The sequence below is a fragment of the Chiloscyllium plagiosum genome, unplaced genomic scaffold (genome assembly GCF_037043375.1).
Source record: "Chiloscyllium plagiosum isolate Xiang-an unplaced genomic scaffold, Cpla_swu_hap1 HiC_scaffold_27, whole genome shotgun sequence".
Classification (NCBI taxonomy): Eukaryota; Metazoa; Chordata; class Chondrichthyes; order Orectolobiformes; family Hemiscylliidae; genus Chiloscyllium; species Chiloscyllium plagiosum.
In genome coordinates, this window is record NW_028270165.1 from 90,039,328 (window position 1) to 90,058,142 (window position 18,815).

General features: G+C 47.9%; 4 protein-coding genes across 4 annotated transcripts in view; 3 read left to right on the plus strand and 1 right to left on the minus strand.

Annotated features, from left to right (window-relative positions):
* Positions 1 to 18,815, plus strand: part of LOC148144967 (uncharacterized) — a 136,223-nt gene that overhangs the window by 96,820 nt on the left and 20,588 nt on the right. The gene's annotated exons all lie outside the window — the stretch shown is intronic.
* Positions 1 to 18,815, plus strand: part of LOC148144968 (uncharacterized) — a 293,614-nt gene that overhangs the window by 18,705 nt on the left and 256,094 nt on the right. The window lies entirely within an intron of this gene.
* The window catches only part of LOC148144969 (uncharacterized), a 56,673-nt gene that overhangs the window by 18,674 nt on the left and 19,184 nt on the right, over positions 1 to 18,815 (plus strand). The gene's annotated exons all lie outside the window — the stretch shown is intronic.
* LOC148144970 (uncharacterized) overlaps positions 491 to 18,815 on the minus strand; it is a 219,692-nt gene continuing 201,367 nt past the window's right edge. Inside the window, exons 2-3 of the mRNA XM_087975602.1 lie at positions 651 to 2,045; positions 491 to 612 (exon numbers count right to left, since the gene is read on the minus strand). Of these exons, the coding sequence (XP_087831728.1) occupies positions 1,081 to 2,031 (951 nt within the window). The 5' untranslated portion in view covers positions 2,032 to 2,045 and the 3' untranslated portion in view covers positions 491 to 612; positions 651 to 1,080. The remainder of the gene's footprint in view (positions 613 to 650; positions 2,046 to 18,815) is intronic.

Sequence of the window (18,815 nt, forward strand, 5' to 3'; positions counted from 1 at the left end):
GATGATCAGAGGATTAGATAGGGGAGACAGTGAAATACTTTTTCTGAGGATGGTGACATCACCTTCCCAAAGTGAATCACCTCACACTTAGCTGCATTGAACTCCATTTGCCACCTCTCAGCAGTTTATCCAAGTCCCCCTGCAACCTGTACAAATTGAGGGGTGATAGATTTAAGACAGATGTCAGAAGCAAGTTCTTTATGCAGAGAATGGTAAGGGCGTGGAATGCCCTACCTGCGAAGGTAGTCAACTCTGCCACATTAGGGAGATTGAAACAATCCTTAGATAAGCGCGTGGTTGATTTTGGGATAGTGTCGGGGAACGAACTGAGAATAGTTCACAGGTCGGTGCAACATCGAGGGCCGATGGGCCTGTTCTGCGCTGTATTGTTCTATGTTCTAAACTTCGTGCAGGAGGCTGAACGAAATGAGCAGCTTTAAAACAAAACCTCTTGGAGCTCAAAGCTTTCAATGAGAGTCTGAGCCCGGTGGTAAGTTCAGGTAACCTTTATTGCAACCCAACTTTGTTACAGCTTCAGATCCCCCCAGCAAAGAGGCAGAGAAAAAGTATCTGCCTTTTGAACAGCTCAAGGTCAAAGTACACACACCACACCTCCCCTCTCCCCCACCCCACCACCACCCCCACCACACTTCCCCTCCTCACCACGCTGTCTTTACTATTGGCCAGCACCAAGTTGTCCCTTTGTAATCGGATCCTTGGTACAGCCGTAACCCGGAGGAAGTATTGCCTCACTCCGCAATTTCAACCCATACCCTGTCTCCAAGTAAGTTTCTCCCTGCTCATTTGCCAGGAAGGGGCAGCGTAGAGTCAACCAGACTGCTGTGGGTCTGGAGTCACGTGTAGGCCAGACCAGGTAAAGGATGCAGCTGGAACGACTGAGTGAATCCTTTCCCACAATGGCGGTTCCCTTCCCTAACAAGGGAGAGTGTGAATCAGATGGGGGCTTTCTCCCCCGTACCACCCCCTCCCTCTGCCATCTGTCGTGGCGGGAATCGAACCCAGGAGTCCCCGGAACCGGGCTGATAGTCCAATCGATAATGGCACTTGGCCGTCACTCCTTCAATCCCCCTGCGATGGCACGTGAACTCGCTGGTGCTTCCGCAGGTAGGAGGAGTAGGTGAAGCCCTTCCCGCACTGAGAGCAGGTGAATGGCCTCTCCCCAGTGTGGACCCGCTGGTGGGTCAGCAGGTTGAAGGAGGTGGTGAAGGCTTTCCCGCACTGAGAGCAGGGGAACGGCCTCTCCCCCGTGTGGATCCGCTGGTGGCTCTGCAGGTTGAAGGAGGTGGTGAAGCCCTTCCCGCACGGAGAGCAGGTGAACGGCCTCTCCCCGGTGTGGACACGCTGGTGGGTCAGCAGGGAGGAAGATGTGCTGAAGGCCTTCCTGCACTCGGGGCAGCTGAAGGGCCTCTCCCCCGTGTGGATCCGCTGGTGGGTCTGGAGGTAGGAGGAGCAGGTGAAGCCCTTCCCGCACTGAGAGCAGGTGAATGGCCTCTCCCCGGTGTGGACCCGCTGGTGCCTCAGCAGGATGGAGGATGTGCTGAAGGCCTTCCCGCACTCGGGGCAGCTGAAGGGCCTCTCCCCCGTGTGGACCCACTGGTGCTTCCGCAGTTTGGAGGAGGTGGTGAAGGCCTTACCACACTGAGAGCAGGTGAACGGCCTCTCCCCCGTGTGGACATGCTGGTGGGTCAGCAGGGAGGAAGATGTCCTGAAGGCCTTCCCGCACTGAGAGCAGCTGAAGGGCCTCTCTCCCGTGTGGATCCACTGGTGGCTCTGCAGGTTGGAGGAGCAGGTGAAGCCCTTCCCACACTGAGAGCAGGTGAACGGCCTCTCCCCGGTGTGGACCCGCTGGTGGGCCAATAGGTTGGAGGATGTGCTGAAGGCCTTCCCGCACTCGGTGCAGGGGAATGGCCTCTCCCTGGTGTGACTGCGCCGATGAGTCTCCAGGACAGACGGGAAACGGAAGCCTTTCCCACAGTCGCCACACTTCCACGATTCCTCAGGTTTCTCCATGGCCACAGCTTCAGCTGCTCACAAACACATGCAGAGCCCCTCCCTGCCTTGAAATCCCCTTTCCAGGCCGTATTACTGTTTCTGGCTCCACGCACAGTGCGCTGCAACAGTGGGGTCTCTCGTCCAGTCCCACTGATGCGGAAAACGTCCTCAAACAGGACCCAAAAAGCGTTGATCCCTCTCACAGAAATCACAGTCAAAAACCGTTGTGTTCCCGATGGATTGGGTGACTGTCAGACATTGACATCAAAGTGAGGACTGCAGACGCTGGAGAGTTAGTTGAAAAATGTGGCGCTGAAAAAGTACAGCAGGTCATGCAGCATCCGAGGAGCAGGAGTCAAGGTTTCGGGCATAAGCCCTTCATCTGTTGATTTTGAATCTTCTGACTTCAGATTTTCAAATACTCTGCAAAAAGAGATTACAAAAGCCATCACTATCAGTGCAGGGTAGAAATTCAGAACAAGCAATTCTACTTTCTGTGGAATATTCTTTTGTTGTTCCACAAAATTGAAAGCACCATCCCACTCTCTCTCCCCCTCTGTTCTCACTCCGCTCTAACTAATTCCCCTGAAGGTGCTGATTCAGGATCTTACAGGGGCAGAAAAAGCAAAAACATCAAGACTGACATCTCTCCGAATTTTGGATACCTCCACCTGAAAGTTAATATCTTTCACAACGCTGGGATACTGCTGAGAGTGAGCAGGTCTGATTTTGGGAAGCAAAAATAAAAGTGTCAATTCAGGGTGAACCTGCAATGCAGCTTCTTGAGGAAGGGCCAGACACAAAATGGTTAACGACCCCGAGAAGGTGGGAGCAAAATGAGACATCAAGGCATTAACACCAATACACTTCAGTCAAACTATTCTGCTCCCAGTCAGGGCAAAACATGCTCTAAAAGTCCAACCTTCACGACTACACTTCTGCTTCCACTGAAGACAATTAGAGTCACACAGCGCAGAAACAGACCCTTTGGCCCAACCTGCCCAAGGTCACCCAAGGCTGGAATCGAACCTGGGACCCTGGTGCTGTGAGGTAGCAGTGCTAACCACTGAGCCACCGTGCCACCCTAGTCTAAGTCAAAAATGTATGAGGACCTTGCGGGATCTGATTGGTTGTTACTATGTGATCATGCTCAATGTCTGACTCAAACAATGTACATAAGTTCTATCCAAACTCTAAAAGTCGGCAGATTATTTTGGCACTCTAGGAGTACTCATCGGTGGCTCAGTGGTTAGCACTGCTGCCTCACAGCACCAGGGTCCCAGGTTCGATTCCAGCCTTGGGGGGCTGGCTGTGTGGAGTTTGCACATTCTCCCCATGTCTGCGTGGGTTTCCTCCCACAATCCAAAGATGTGCAGATGTGGTGAATTGGCCATGCTAAACTTCCCATAATGTTCGGTGCATTAGTCAGAGGGAGATTGGTCTGGGTGGGCTACTCTTCAGAGGATCGGTGTGGAGTCGTTGGGCCAAAGGGCCTGTTTCCACATTGTTGGGAATCTAATCTAATCTCATCTCATCCTTCTGGGCTGATCAGAGTCTACCGTCCAGGCCATATCAAAGAATAAACTATTGCTTGTATGATTGACAAAGTCACTTCCAGATGTGTATATTGACCAATCCCAGAAATCCGAAGATCCAGACAGCAGTCCAGATCAGAACAACCAGATAGGAAATGGTTAATGTCCCCAGGATGTGTGGAGCAAAATAAGACACCAAGGCGTTAACACCAACACCAGGGAAAAACTGAACATACAGATGTGACAAACATTCGTAGCAAGCCAGAATCACAGATGTACAGCATAGAAACAGTCCCTTCAGTCCATGCTGACCAGATATCCTAAATCAATCTCGTCCCATTTGCCAGCACTTGGCCCATGTCCCTCTAAATGTTTCCCAACATATACCCAGCCAGATACCTTTTAAAAGGTTGTAATTGTACCAGCAGCCACCTCTTCCTCTGGCAGCTCATTCTTAACACACACCACCCTCTGTGCATAGGAGTTGCCCCTTAGGTTTCTTTTAAATCTCACCCTAAACCTATGAGCAATCCCAGATCAAAGATCTTGTCTATTTACCCTCACCATGCCCCACATTATTTTATACAAGGTTGTAGGGTCACCCCTGTGGGATATAGTTAAAGCAGTGTTAGTATGCACATTTTAGTATAGCTAAAATGTGCATACATGAAATGTGCCTGCAAACAATGGTAGATGTTACAGATCAAACAGATAAGGTGCTGTGAGGGGAGGGGGTGTAGGTTAAGCTAGACATGCTCGTACAAACAGTTATAAGCATCTGTTTGCTGCTTCTGCAAAAACAAAAAAAAACACAATCAGGGAGGTCAGAAGGCTCAGCGTCGGCGAAAAATGGGAGGAAATATTGCTTTCGCAAACAAGGAAGCAGCTGGCAGTGAAAGAGGATATACGCTAACACGTTGTTCACGCACAAGGCTGAATAAGACAAGAAATAGACAAGAGTAATGGACGCCACCGGGAAAGAATGGAGGGACAAACCGATCTTTTGAGGATCAGCTTGGAACATCGGGAGGGGGTGGAGGAGGAATGTGAATGAGGGAAAGAAGCTGAATGTGCTGGAGCAAGGTGGAGGAAGAACAGAGGATGCAAAGCCGGCTTGAAGCTGCAATGAGGAATATTGCATGTGCTGTACTTGTACCTGTTGCAGTTACTGGTGGGAATCGGGTGCATTTTAAACATCAAAACAGGAGATATCCAGCCCTCCCCCTTCCCAATCTCTATCCTTCAGTCCCTCCTCACCCGGGTAACTAAGACACATACCTGAGTTTGCGGAGGCTGCTCCCTCCCTGCATTCACTCCAGTTGCTACAAGTGACCAATTTCCCCTCCTCCCATCTCTGCCTCCCTCCCAGGATGAAGAGTCGGCCAGAGGGCGGGAGATTCACTTTGAAACTGACAGGGCCACTTCCGCCTCGTGACGTCACATAGGGACGGGGCGAGGAAAAGTAACGGCTTAGGGGGCGGAGCATGGCCAACAGCGGGACGCCGCACTGCGCATGCGCTGAAGCACACGGGGGAGAACACGCTTTCCAAAAACACCGCTCCCTTCAGAGAATCCCCACAGTGTGGAAGCAGGCCACTCGGCCTCACCGACCCTCCCAAGTGTCACCAACCCACACCCATTCCCCTGCATTTATCCCTGAGTCATGCACCTTACCTGCATATTATGCCTAATTTAGCATGGCCAATCCACCCTCACCTGTACATCCCTGGGCACTATGGGTAATTTAATTTGGCCAATCCACCCTCACCTGCACATCCCTAGGCACTATGGGTAATTTAGCACAGCCAATCCACCCTCACCTGTACATCCCTGGGCACTATGGGTAATTTAGCACGGCCAATCCACCCTAACCTGCACATCCCTGGGCACTGTGGGTAATTTAGCACAGCCAATCCAATCTAACCTGGACATCCCTGGGCACTATGGGTAATTTAACACGGCCAATCCACCCTCACCTGCACATCCCTGGGCACTATGGGTAATTTAGCACGGCCAATCCACCCTAACCTGCTCATCCCTGGGCACTATGGGTAATTTAGCACGGCCAATCCACCCTCACCTGCACATCCCTGGGCACTATGGGGAATTTAGCACGGCCAATCCACCCTAACCTGCACATCCTTGGGCACTATGGGTAATTTAGCATAGCCAATCCACCCTAATTCAGCATGGCCAATCCACTTTTGATTAGAGTGGTGCTGGAAAAGCTCAGCAATTCAGGCAGCATCCGAGGAGCAGAAAAATCTTCCTTTCGGGCAAAAGCCCTTCATGAGGAATAGAGGCAGAGCGCCTGCAGGGTTCAGATCTGAACTCTGCTGGTTTAAAGGTGGTCCGGAGTCCGTGTAGGATGAGTTGGTTACGGAGGCAGGCACCAAGGAAACAAACGTGGCTGTGGTAGCGAGTCTGTTTGAGGACATGGTCAAAGAGCCTCAGGGCAGAGGAAACGTGTTGGGAGTTGCAGTGGGAGAGGGATTCCTTGAGATTCTTGTAGAGAGAGGAGGAAAACTTCTTCAAGGCAGGCATCCTTGCAAGAGGATTCACTGTAGGGTTAAAATCAACGAGGTAAAAACAAGGACTGCAGATACTAGAAACCAGATTCTAGAATCACAACTCCAGGTTGTGACCTTTTCAAATAGGTTACAGGTCTCATTACAATGTAAATCCCAGAACATCTTGTTGTCACCTTCTCAAGATAACAAGGTTTTATAGCAAAAGCTCAAGCCATGATTAAATGACAGAGTGGACTCGATGGGCTGAATGGCCTTACTTCTGCTCCTATGTCTTATGGTCTTATCTCAGCTCAGACAATGCATTAAAGGTGTGAAGTCAGAATCTGCCTGTATCCCAATCTGGAGTCAGACTGGTTCTGTTTCCAAAGTCGAATTTACAAACTATTACATGTATTGACTGCCTGCAGATTTTTCCTTACAAAAATGCACATAGAATGTATCTGCAAATATACATCTCTTCCCCCCCTCCCCCACACACAGACACAAACACACACGCACAAGTTTATTGGGTGAATTTGTACCTGCAGAATTATGTCTTACTTTGCTCAAAGACTGCATGAATCCATGTAAGATTCTGTAAGTCAGTTTAACCATTGTGGCACAGACAGTCTCACACAGGGGAGCTCACACCTTCAATACATTATCTGGGCTGATGCGACACCAATTGGTAAAGTTCACTTGAGGATTTAACTATTTTAAAAGGTTTTGTGATTTACATTTGAAAGAAGTGAAACTATCATGGTCATTCGAACAGAGGAGAGACTTAAACAATCCGGGTCTTTTTCAATATATAATTTCAGTTACATCACACTATAAACTGTTGCAATAAATTCTGTGTCTTACAATCTTATATTCCACAATCCCCTGATGAAGGAGCTGCACTCCGAAAGTTAGTGCTTCCAATTAAACTTGTTGGACAGAATTCCTCAAGTAGGGCACCATAAGAATCCTGGGAGACTGCTATTTCCTGTTTACTTCATAATGAACAAACATTAAGCACGATCGCCTATTTATTTCTCATTTTGTTTCATTTTTCTTGTTTAATTCCCTGCGATGATGTGGGAGAATTATTAGATTTGGGTCAGCCATTTGGTCACATATTAAAGCCTGGAAACCATTTTGAATCTCAGCTTAGTGCCTGCTTAAGTTTGTGTTTCCCAGGCTCAGCGGAGACGGTTGGCCTTGCAGCTGTGCTGCTTCCTGATAAACAAATTCTTCCCTGACATGGGGCTTTATTTTCATCCCCCACAGTTGGCGAGTCAGGCAGGAGATACCCTGGTCCTGCCAGGTCACCGGCCGATATCCTTTGAGAGATGAAATATAGAGGGTGATTGCTGCTTTTGTTGTGTCCAAACTAAAGAGGAAAGCTGGCCAGGGACAAAAGTGCTGTTAGAAATGTTGATACAATTCTCCCTACTCAGCCACAAGATACCAGTGAGGGAACTCAACAGGGACCTAGCGCCTGGACGTAATACTGCTAAGAGCACTTGTGCTTTACAAAGTTAGTAATAATGAATTTGCTTACCCCAGGGTTACGAGAGGTGAAACCCTATTTGAATGAATTTGGCATACAGGACACATTGGGCAACTATTAAAGACTCTGTTGTATTTCCCTGGGTTATGGACTCATGCAGAGACACAAACAACTTGTGTTGAAAAGTGTTCGATTTGCAAATGGAACAATGGAGAGGTATATAGAGTTTGCCCACTTGGTTAAGCAGCAATGTGTCACAGCCAGGATTTATGAGGCTCAACTCCCTAACTTGGGCTGCTCTGGAATGTGAGTGCCTCATTAGCCTTGGAAGGAAGGAAGGAATAAAGAAAAGCTGACAAACTGAGATATGAAGCAAGTTGGAAAATGTTACAGAGACACACACAGGCAGAAGTTTGCAGGAAAGTTAACACTTCATAATCTGGTTTCAATGCACATTAGCCTGGGTATGGTACTGATATCACAGGGGTCTCAAAAAGGGTCCTCCCTCAATACTGAAGAAGGGCTAATGCCCGAAACGTCGATTCTCCTGTTCCCTAGATGCTGCCTGACCTGCTGCGCTTTTCCAGCAACACATTTCCATCTCTACTCCCTCAATACTCAAACCAAAACATGGGTGCCCCCTGCTGGACTGGTTTGTGTTAATTCGTTGCTGCTGCCTATTTCAGTTGATGATGTCCATTATTGTTAACACTCTCAAACCTGATGCCACCCAGATTTTCGGAAAGCAGCTAGGAAAAGATCTGAAGCGTGTTTAATTTGTAAACAAACAAGGTGCATATTCGAAGAGGGATGCCCTGTGTTTGTTAACCACCTCCTTGCTTGGTCGGCCTTTTTAAATTGTCTACAACTTGCGTATATAGAATCACCTTGCGTACATTGTTATGAATATTGTCTAATAAGAGTAGATGTATTTAGTAGCTGAATCAAAACCATCCCAATGACTGAAACAGCTGACACTGGATTGTTGGACAAGTGGGAAATATTTGCAGTTAACCAAAGCACTTCAAAGTTTACAGTCACGGGTACGTCAAGCTGAAGAATTAGGACCGGGGCATATTGGAGCCTGCTTCCTCGGGCAGAGAGTTCCACAGATACACTACTCTCTGGGAAAATCAGCAGCCCTCACTTCCTCCTCCTCATCTCTGTCCTAAACCTACTCCCCCAAAGCTTGGGGCCTAGTCTCAGCCACCAGCAGAAGTGACTGGATAGGGTAGTGCTTCATCCTCTCAGTGCAATGAATTCCCACTTTCCACCAAAATCCCGGATGTACTCACTTAGTTGCTTGCTGTCTCACAAATGAAAGATTTCATTGTAACTTCTTCCGGTCCCAGGAAGGGCAAAGCATCTTTGAAAGCTGCTCTGAAAACCCAGTCTTCACAACCACACTTCTGCTTTCACCGAAGACAGTTAGAGTCATACACCACACAAACAGATCCTTCAGCCCAACTCGTCTATGCCAACCATATATCTGGAATCAATCTATTCCATTTGCCAGCATGTGGCCCATATTCCTCAAAACCCTTCCTATTCATGTACCCACCCAGATGCAGAGGGATGTGGGCCAAATGCTAGCAAATGGGACAAGATGAATTTTGGATATCTGGTCGGCATGGACGAGTTGTACCAAATGGGCTGTTCCCGTGCTGTATGACTCTAATCTTCTTCGGTGAAAGCAGAGGTGCGATTGTGAAGGCTGAAGTTTCAGAGCAGCTTTCGGAGATGTTTTGCCCTTAATGGGAGCAGAAGTTACAATGAAATCTTGCATTTGTGAGACAACAACTGAGTGAGTAAGTAAGTACATCTGGGATTTTGATGGAAGGTGGGAATTTGTTGCACTGTGGGGATGAAGCCCTACCCTATCGAGTCATTTCTGTTACTGGGGAGACCAGGCCTCAAGATTAGGAGAAGCAGATTTAGGACCGAGATGAGGAGGAACTGCTTTTCCCAGAGAGTAGTGAATCTATGGAATTCTCTGACCACGGAAGCAGTAGAGGCATTTTCACTAAGAGAGACCTTGGAGTGCAGATTCATAGCTCCTTGAAAGTGGAGTCACAGGTCGATAGGATAGTGAAGATGGCGTTTGGTATGGTTTCTTTTATTGGTCAGAGTATTGAGTACAGGAGTCGAGAGGTCATGTTGTGACTGTACAGGACATTGGTTAGGCCACTGTTGGAATATTGCGTGCAATTCTGGTCTCCTTCATATGCGAAAGATGTTGTGAAACTTGAAAGGGTTCAGAAAAGATGTACAAGGATGTTGCCAGGGTTGGAGGATCTGAGCTACAGGGAGAGACTGAATAGGCTGGGACTGTTTTCCCTGGAGCGTCAGAGGCTGAAGGGTGACCGTATAGAGGTTTATAAAATCATAAGGGGCATGGATAGGATAAATAGACAAAATCTTTTCCCTGGGGTGGGGGAGTCCAGAACTAGAGAGCATAGGTTTAGGGTGAGAAGGGAAAGATATGAAAGAGACCAAAGGGGCAACTTTTTCACACAGGGGCTGGTGTGTGTATGGAATGACCTGCCAGAGGAAGTTGTGGAGACTGGTGCAATTGCAACATTTAAGAGGCATTCGGATGGGTATATGAATAGGAAGGGTTTGGAGAGATATTGGGTGCTGGCAGGTGGGACAAGATTGGGTTGGGATATCTGGTCGGCATGGGACGGGTTGGACGAAAGGGTCTGTTTCCATGCTGTACATCGCTATGACTTTAAACTCAATACACAGTTGAATGGGTATTTGCAATGGTAGGGGAATGAAGGGTAGTTGGGACAATGCAGGGAGGAGGAGCTGAGTTGATGGATAGATCAGCCATGATTTTAATGAATGGTGGAGCAGGCTGGATGGGCCAAATGGCCGACTCCTGCTTCTATTACTATGAAACTGTAACCCTGCATTTCCCATGGCTAACCCACCTCACCTACACGTCCCTGGACATTCTGGGCAATTTAGCATGGCCAATCCAAATCAAGGCCAGTCAGCAGTATAGTGATGTGGAAAATGAACATCAGAGTGTGATAGAAAGGGACAAGGGGAGTAAATGTACCAGCAATCAAAACTGGATTTTAAAGGTCACAAAAATTGAAACTTAAAACAGTGTGTCTGAATGTGTGCTGCATTGTAACAAAAGTGAATGAGTTGACTGCACACATTGAAGAGAATAATTATGATCCGAGACTCCTTACAGAGACATGGCTTCAGGGTGGCAAGGATTGGATCCTGAATATCAAGGGGATAGTCAGATGGGAAGCTCGGTAAAGGTAGAGGGTTGGCACTGCTAATCAAAGCACTGATCACAGGGTAGTCTGGTGTCACCTCGGATTTCAGGTCCTGATTTCTCCGTCCTCTGTTGATCTCCCTGTTCCCTATTACCCCTTCTGGAACATTAAAACATTCAGTAATCATGCCCCAACCCACAATCTCCCAGCCTGTCAACCATCCAGGCACAGAGTGTAGTCATAACAGGGAATTAAACAAGAAAAATGAAACAAAATTAGAAATAAATAGGTGCTTATGCTTAATGTTTGTTCATTCAGAAGTAAACCAGAAATAGGGCTCTCCCAGGATTCTCATGGTGCCCTACTTGGGGAATTTTGTCTCCCTTCCATCTAACTATTAGCACCCAGCTATGATTTACAACAATATTTACAACAGAAGTAAGGCACCTGTTCTCAAATAGGCAGAGATATACTGATGTCGATTTTTGTTTCTCTTTCGTGCAAACACACACACACGTCCATGGGGGTGAATTTGTATGTGCAGGTTCGGGGGGATTGGCTATGCCAAATTACCCATAGTGCCCAGGCACGTGCAGGTTAAGGTGGATTGGCCATGCTGAATTATTTAGTGCCCAGGGATGTGCAGGTTAGATAGGGTAAATGGAGAGCAACAGGTGTAGGGGAATGGGTGTGGGTGGGTTAACCTTCAGAGGGTCAGTATGGAGTCTTTAGGCCCTGTGGCCTGCTTCCACACTGTGAGGGTTCTCTGAAGGGAAGGGGTTTTGCAAACTGTGACTCGCCTCTTGATATGTTGATGTCACAGCAGGGAAGTGGCCCTGTCCGTGAGTGAATCTCACTATGTCTGGGCAACTCTTCATCCTGGGAGGGAGACAGAGATGGGGGGAGGGGAAATCTATTCACTTGTAGCAACTGGAGTGAATGCAGGGAGGGAGGAGACTCCACAAACTCAGGTATGTGTCTTAGTTACCCGGGTGAGGAGGGACAGAGGGATCGACGTTGGGAAGGCGGGAGGAGTAGATAGCTGTTCTGTTTTCATGTTTAAAATGCACCCGATTCCCACCAGTAACTGCAACAGGTACAAGTACAGCACATGCAATATTCCTCGTTGCAGCTTCAAACCGGTTTTGCATCCTCTGTTCTTCCTCCACCTTGCTCCAGCACATTCAGCTTCTTTCCCTCATTCCCATTTTCCCCCACCCTGATGTTCCAAGCTGACCCGCAAAAGATCTGTTTGTCCCTCCATTCTTTCCCGGTTGTCTTTTGTGAGTTTTGAAAACTTTCCCAGTCCTCTGAGGATTGGAGTTGGGAGGTTACGTTGTGCACTCTCCAGGACATTTGTTTGGCTACTTTTGGAGTATTGTGTGCAGTTCTGGTCTCTCTGCTCGAGGAAGGATGTTGTGAAACCTGAAAGGATTCAGATAAGATTGACAAGGACGTTGTCAGGGTTTGAGCTGAACAGGGTGGAGCTGTTTTCTGTTGAGTTTTCAAAGGCTGAGGGTGACCCTACAACCGTTTATAAAATCATGAGAGGCATGGATAGGGGAAATAGAAAAGATCTTTTCCCTGGATGGGTTATAGGTTCAGGGTGAGGGTGAGATTTAAGAGGAACCTAAGGGGCAACTCCTATATTCAGAGGGTGCTGTATGTAAGGAATGAGCTGCCAGAGGAAATGGTGATGGCTGGTACAATTACAGCACTTAAAAGGCATCTGGATGGGTATCTGAATAGGAAGGGTTTAGAGGACATAGGCCAAGTGCTGACAAATGGGACTGGATTAATTTAGAATACCTGGTTGGTACTGATGAGTTGGACCAAAGGGTCTGTTTCTGTGCTGTACATCTCTATGATTCTGGCTTTCCACTAACATTTGCCACGTCAATAGGTCCACTTTCTCTCTAATGTCGGTGTTAATGGCTTGACATCTCATTTTGCTCCCACCTTCCTGGGGACGTTAACCATTTCGTGTCTGGTTCTTCCTCAAGAAGTTGCATTCCCGATTCACCCTGAATTGACACATTTTCTTTGCTTCCCAAAATCAGACCTGCTCCCTCTCAGCGGTATCCCAGTGTTGTGAAAGATATTAACTTTCAGGTGGAATTATCCAAAATGCAGAGAGAAGTCAGTCTTGACGTTTTTGCTTTTCTGCCCCTGTAAGATCCTGAATCAGCACCTTCAGGAGAATGAGCTAGAGCGGAGTGAGAACAGAGGGGGAGAGAGAGTGGGATGGTGCTTTCAATTTTGTGGAATAACAGAACACAAGAATATTCCATAGAAAGTAGAATTGCTTGTTCAGAATTTCTACCCTGCACTGACAGTGATGAGCTTTGTAATCTCTCTTTACGGAGTATTTGAAGATCTGAAGACGGAAGTTTCAAAATCAACAGATGAAGGCCTTATGCCTGAAATGTTGACTCTCCTGCTCCTCTGATGCTGCCTGACCTGCTGTGCTTTTCCAGCGCCGCACTTTTCGACTCTGACTCTCCAGCGTCTGCAGTCCTTATTTGACGTCAATGCCTGACAGTCACTCAATCCATCGGGACCACAACAATTTTCAACTATGAGTCTGTGAGAAGCAGCAAAGCTTTTTGATTCCTGTTTGAGTAAGTTTTCAGCATCAGTGGGACTGGATGAGAGACCCTACTGTTGCAGCGCACTGAGTGTGGAGTCTGAAACAGTTATATGGCCTGGGAAGGGGCTCCACACACGTTTGTGTACATCTGAAGCTTCAGCCATGGAGAAACCCGTGGAATCCCGTTCCGTGGAGAAACCGTGGAAGTGTGGCAACTGTGGGAAAGGCTTCCATTTCCCATCTGCCTCGGGCAGATTCCTCGGGTTGGGATTTTTGCAAATGGTGCAGGGACTGCTTTCGGCTTGGCCCCACCCCATTACCCAGACACCTTACCCCACCCCCTCGTTCCATTGTTGATGTCACTGCGCAGAACTGGTCTTGAGGGGTTCAGAGTGAAACCCCCTCCCTCTGGGCAACTCTTTATCCTGTGGGGGGAGTAAATGAACTTTTGTATCTCTTTTCCCCAGGTTTGGGGGTAGGGGGGAGTCCAGAACTAGAGGGCATAGATTTAGGGTTGGGGGTGGGGTGTAAGATTTGTGAGGGACCTAAGGGGCAACCTTTTCACGCGAAGGGTGGTGCGTTTATGGAATGAGCTGTCAGAGGAAGTGGTGAAGGCCAATATAATTACAGCATTTAAAAGGCATCTGGATGGGGATATGAATAGGAAGGGTTTAGAGGGACATTGACCAAATTCTGGCAAATGGGTCACTAGGTGAAGTTAGAATATCTGGTCGGCGTGGACTGAAGGGCTTGTTTCCATGCTAGTCAGAACCAATATCACAAGACTAGGAAAAGGCCATTCACCCCTTCCAACCTGTCCTGAGCTGTGGTTAAACTGCATATAATTCAGTGCAAGTTTCAGAAAGGTTTCAACAGCTCTTAAAAAATTTAACATGCTTTCAGACTTCAGCTATGTTTCTGAATATATCAATTTAGGTATTCTTAATTGTAAAGATACGCGTATCTAGTGAACACAGCCCACACCTCCTGGTGCTGCCAGGAAACTTTACAATGCCGATGAAACGATGCAGTACCTGCACTCACAAAAAATGTACAATTTCTAACAATACTAGCTCCTCATTCACTGCTCCATCTGATACACGACATTGGGAACTCAGTACAGGAGGCTGCAAAAAAATGAGCAGCTTTAAAACAAAAACCTCTTGGAGCTCAAAACTTTCAATGAGAGCCTGAATCTTGCAGTAAGTAAGTTCAGGTAACCTTTATTGTGACCCAACTTTGTTACAGCTTCAGATTCCACCCCCACATCCCCCTCACCAAAAAGACGTAGAAAAAGTTGCTGTTTTTTTTAAATAAGCAGCTCAAGGTCAAAGCGCTCACACTGCCACCCCCTCCGCCTCTCTTCCTCTACTATTGGTCAGCGCCGAGTTGTCCCTTTGTAATTGGTTCCTTGCTACAGCCGGAACCCAAAGGAAATACTGCCTCACTCACCAATTTCAACCCATGCCTTGATTCCAAGTGAGTTTCTCTCCGCGCATTTGCCAGTGGAGGGGGGGGGGGGGGGGTGGAGGAGGGGGTGTGGCAGGGCATAGTCAACCAGACTGTTGTGGGTCTGGAGTCACGTGTAGGCCACACCGGGTAAAAGGAGATAGCTGGAAGGACTGAGTGAATCCTCTCCCACCACGAGTTTCATTCCCTAAAAAGGACGTGAGTGAATCTGATGGGGGTTTCACCACCCCCAACCCCCGAAAATGGTTTCACCGTTAGATTCTGAACTCCAGATTTCTGACCAAATTCTAAGTCCGCCATCTGCTGCGGTGAAATTCAAACACAGGAGTCCCCGAAACTGGGTTGATAGTCCAGTCAATAATGGCACTGGGCCGTCGCTCCTTCAATCCCCCTGCGGTGGCACGTGAACTCGCTGGTGCCTCCGCAGGTGGGAGGAGCAGGTGAAGCCTTTCCAGCACTCGGGTCGGCTGAAGGGCCTTTCCTCTGTGTGGACCCGCTGGTGGGTCAGCAAGTTGGAGGCCTGGGTAAATCTCTTCCCACACTCAGGACAGCTGAAGGGCCTCTGCCCCGTGTGGACCCGCTGGTGGGTCAGGAGGTGGGAGGCCCGGACAAAGGCCTTCCCACACTCGGGGCAGCTGAAGGGCCTTTCCCCAGTGTGGAGCCGCTGGTGCCTGAGCAGGTTCAAGGAATTCCGGAAGGCTTTCCCACACTCGGGGCAGTTGGGAAGAGTGTCAATTCAGGGTGAACCTGCAATGCAGCTTCTTGATGAAGAACCAGACACAAAATGGTTAACGTCCCTGGGAAGCGGGGGAGCAAAGTGAGACATCAAGGTATTAACATAGACACCAGAGAGAAACTGAACGTAAAGGTGTGGTAAATGTTTGTGGAAAGCCAGAGTCACAGATATACAGCATAGAAACAGACACTTGGATCAAACTCTTTGGTGCTGACCAGATATCCGAAATTAATCTCGTCCCATTTGCCAGCACTTGGCCCATATCCCTCTGAGCCCTGCTCCGGACGGCGGGCGTGTGGTCCGCAGTGCGCCTGCGCAGTTTGCAAAACATCTTCCCTTCCGAAAAGCTCCATCGTGTGGAAGCAGGCCACTCGGCCCAGGGAGTCCACACCGACCCTCCGAAGGGTAACCCACCCACACCCATTCCCCAACGCCTATTGCTCTGCATTTAACCCTTACTAATGCACCTAACCTGCACATCCTCTGGCTAATCCACCCTAACCTAGACAGATGCCAGCCAGACATCCTAAATTAACGTAGTTCCATTTGCCAGCATTTGGCCCATATCCCTCTAAACCCTTGCCATTCATATAGGCAGATGCCTTTTATATTGTCATTATGCCAGCCTCCACGACTTTCTCTGGCAGCAGGTTCCATACATCCACCACCCTCTGCGTGAAAAAGTTTCTACTCACTTCCCATTTCCCCATTCACCTTAAACCGATGTTCTTCTAGTTCTGGACTCCCCTATCCTGGGGAAAAGACCTGGCCCTGATCCATGCCGCTTATATACTTTTATAAGGTCACCCCTCAACCTCTGATGCTCCAGGGAAAATATCCCTGGCCTATCAGCCTCTCCCTGTACCTCAAACGTTCCAACTCTGCCAACAAGCCTTATAAAAGTTTTTCCACCCCTTTCAAAGTTTCACAACATCTTTCCTATTGCAGGGAGACCAGAACTGAATGCAGTATTCCAAAAGTGGCCTAACCACATGTCCTGCACAACAGCAACAGGACTTCCCAAATCCTGTACTCAATGCTCTGACCAATAAAGGAAAACATACCAAGGTCTCTTTGTTCTGCAACACTCCCCTTAACTGTGTAAGTCTTGCCTGGATTGCTTGACCAAAATGCAAACCTCACATTTCTCTAAATTAAACTCCACCTGCCACTCTTTGGCCGATCAGCCCATCCGATCAGTTCTGATTTATCGCTTTTTCCTCCCTTATTCCAGAGAAGCTGAAAATCTCCATCCCACACACTCTCCCTCCATTCTCAGTTTGCTGAACCGAATCCCTGCTGTACCTCATCCTGAAGGGTCTGGTTCATGTTGATTAACAGGCCTACACTCACCAGGGGGGGGGGGGGGGGGATCTAATTGAAACATACATAATACTGAACGACCTAGACATTGGAAAGATGTTTCAATTGGTAAGAGAGACTAGGACCAGAGTGCCTTTTAGAATGGAGAAAAGAAAAAACTTCAGCCAGAGAGTGGTGAATCTATGGAATTCCTTGACACAGAAGGCTGTGGAGGCCAGGTCACTGAGGATATTTAAAACTGAAATAGATAGGTTCTTGAGTATCAAGGGGATCGAGAGGTATTGGGAGAAAGCAGGTGAATGGGGTTGACAAACTGATCAGCCACAATTGAATGGTATGAGCAGACCTGATGTGGTGAATGGCCAAATGTCTGCTCCTGTCCTATAGTCCCTTACTGTCCTGGACATAGTGAGAGAGTTGGGAGCAGGAGTAGGTGAGTTGGGAGCAGGAGTAGGTCAGTTGGTCTTTCAAGCCTGCACCAGCTTTGAACAGATCATAACTAGATATTAATCTACCTACATCGAGGTGGATAGGCTGGGATGTTTTCAGTGGAACACAGGAGGTTGAGATGCAACATTATAGAGAATCATAAAACCATAGATGAGGTAAATGGCAGGTGTCGTTTCAAGATTAGGAGCAAATTTTTAAGGTGCGAGGAGAAAGATTTTAAGATAGATATGAGGAGCACCTTTTTCCTTTGAGAGAGTGGTTTGTGTGTGGAATGAATGTCCAGAGGAAATGGTGGATGCAGGTACAGTAACAACGTTTATAAGATGTTTGGATAAGGACATGAATAGGAAAGGTTCGGAGGGATATGGGCCAAAGACAGGCAGGTGAAACGAGTTTAGTTTGTGAACATAGTCAGCACGGACTAGTTGGGCTGAAGGGTCTGTTTCTGTGCTGTCTGACTCTGTAACTGTTCTATACTGGTCTTGAAACCATTTTCTTGCCTTCCCCCAGAAACATCCACCTCTTTGTTGTTCAAAAATCAGAGGAGTTCAGCCTTGAATATATTTAATGACCCCCCCCCCCCCGAACAGCAGGAAGGCATCCCCACTTCTGAACTCAATTCCTCTTGCTAATATAACACTTGCCTTGCTGATTGCTTGCAGCACCTGTCTCCACAACAGGCAGTGACTGGTGTAGGAGGACGCTGAGGCCCCTTTGTACATCCACACGGCATTCCCGATGAAGGGCTCGGGCCCGAAACGTCGAACTCCTGCTGCTTGGAAGCTGCCACACTTTTTGACTCTGATCTTCAACACCTGCAGTCCTCACTTTCCCCACATCCCAATATATCACCATTTAAACAATGCACTTCCTTTCTGCTGTTTTATCCCCCCACAGCAAAGGCTATAACTTCACACTGTGGGACTGTTTTTGCGAACTGAGACACTGATCTGGATCAACATTTCCTGAGTCTGCTCCTCCCTGGATTCACTGTCTTTACATTCAGTTGTTGCGAGTCAACAATCGAAGCCCACAATGAAATAAAGAAATGGAAAAGAGAGTGCCGTACTCACAATGTTAAACAGAGGAAGGAAGTTGTAGTCTGGAGTGAAGCTCAATCTTCTTTCAGAGAGAGAGGTGCAGCAGCTTCAGAAGCTCATGGGACAACTTCCGCATTCAGACAGTAGTGGATGTTCTCATTGGCAGGAGGACTACCCTACTTCCGGTCCTCCAAGGCTCCCCATTAGCTTCTAAAGAAGGTCGCGCCCCGTTGCAGCGGACAGCTAGGAGCATGCGCCGTTCTTGGTGACACCGAGGAGCATGCGCTGTACACTCTGTGGCAATGCTGCAATTACTGACAAATTTAAGTGTCCAAATGCCAATAGGAGAAAAAGAAACGGTAGAGCCAATATTTATTTATTTAGGACTCGACATAAGCAAACATGCTCCTCACT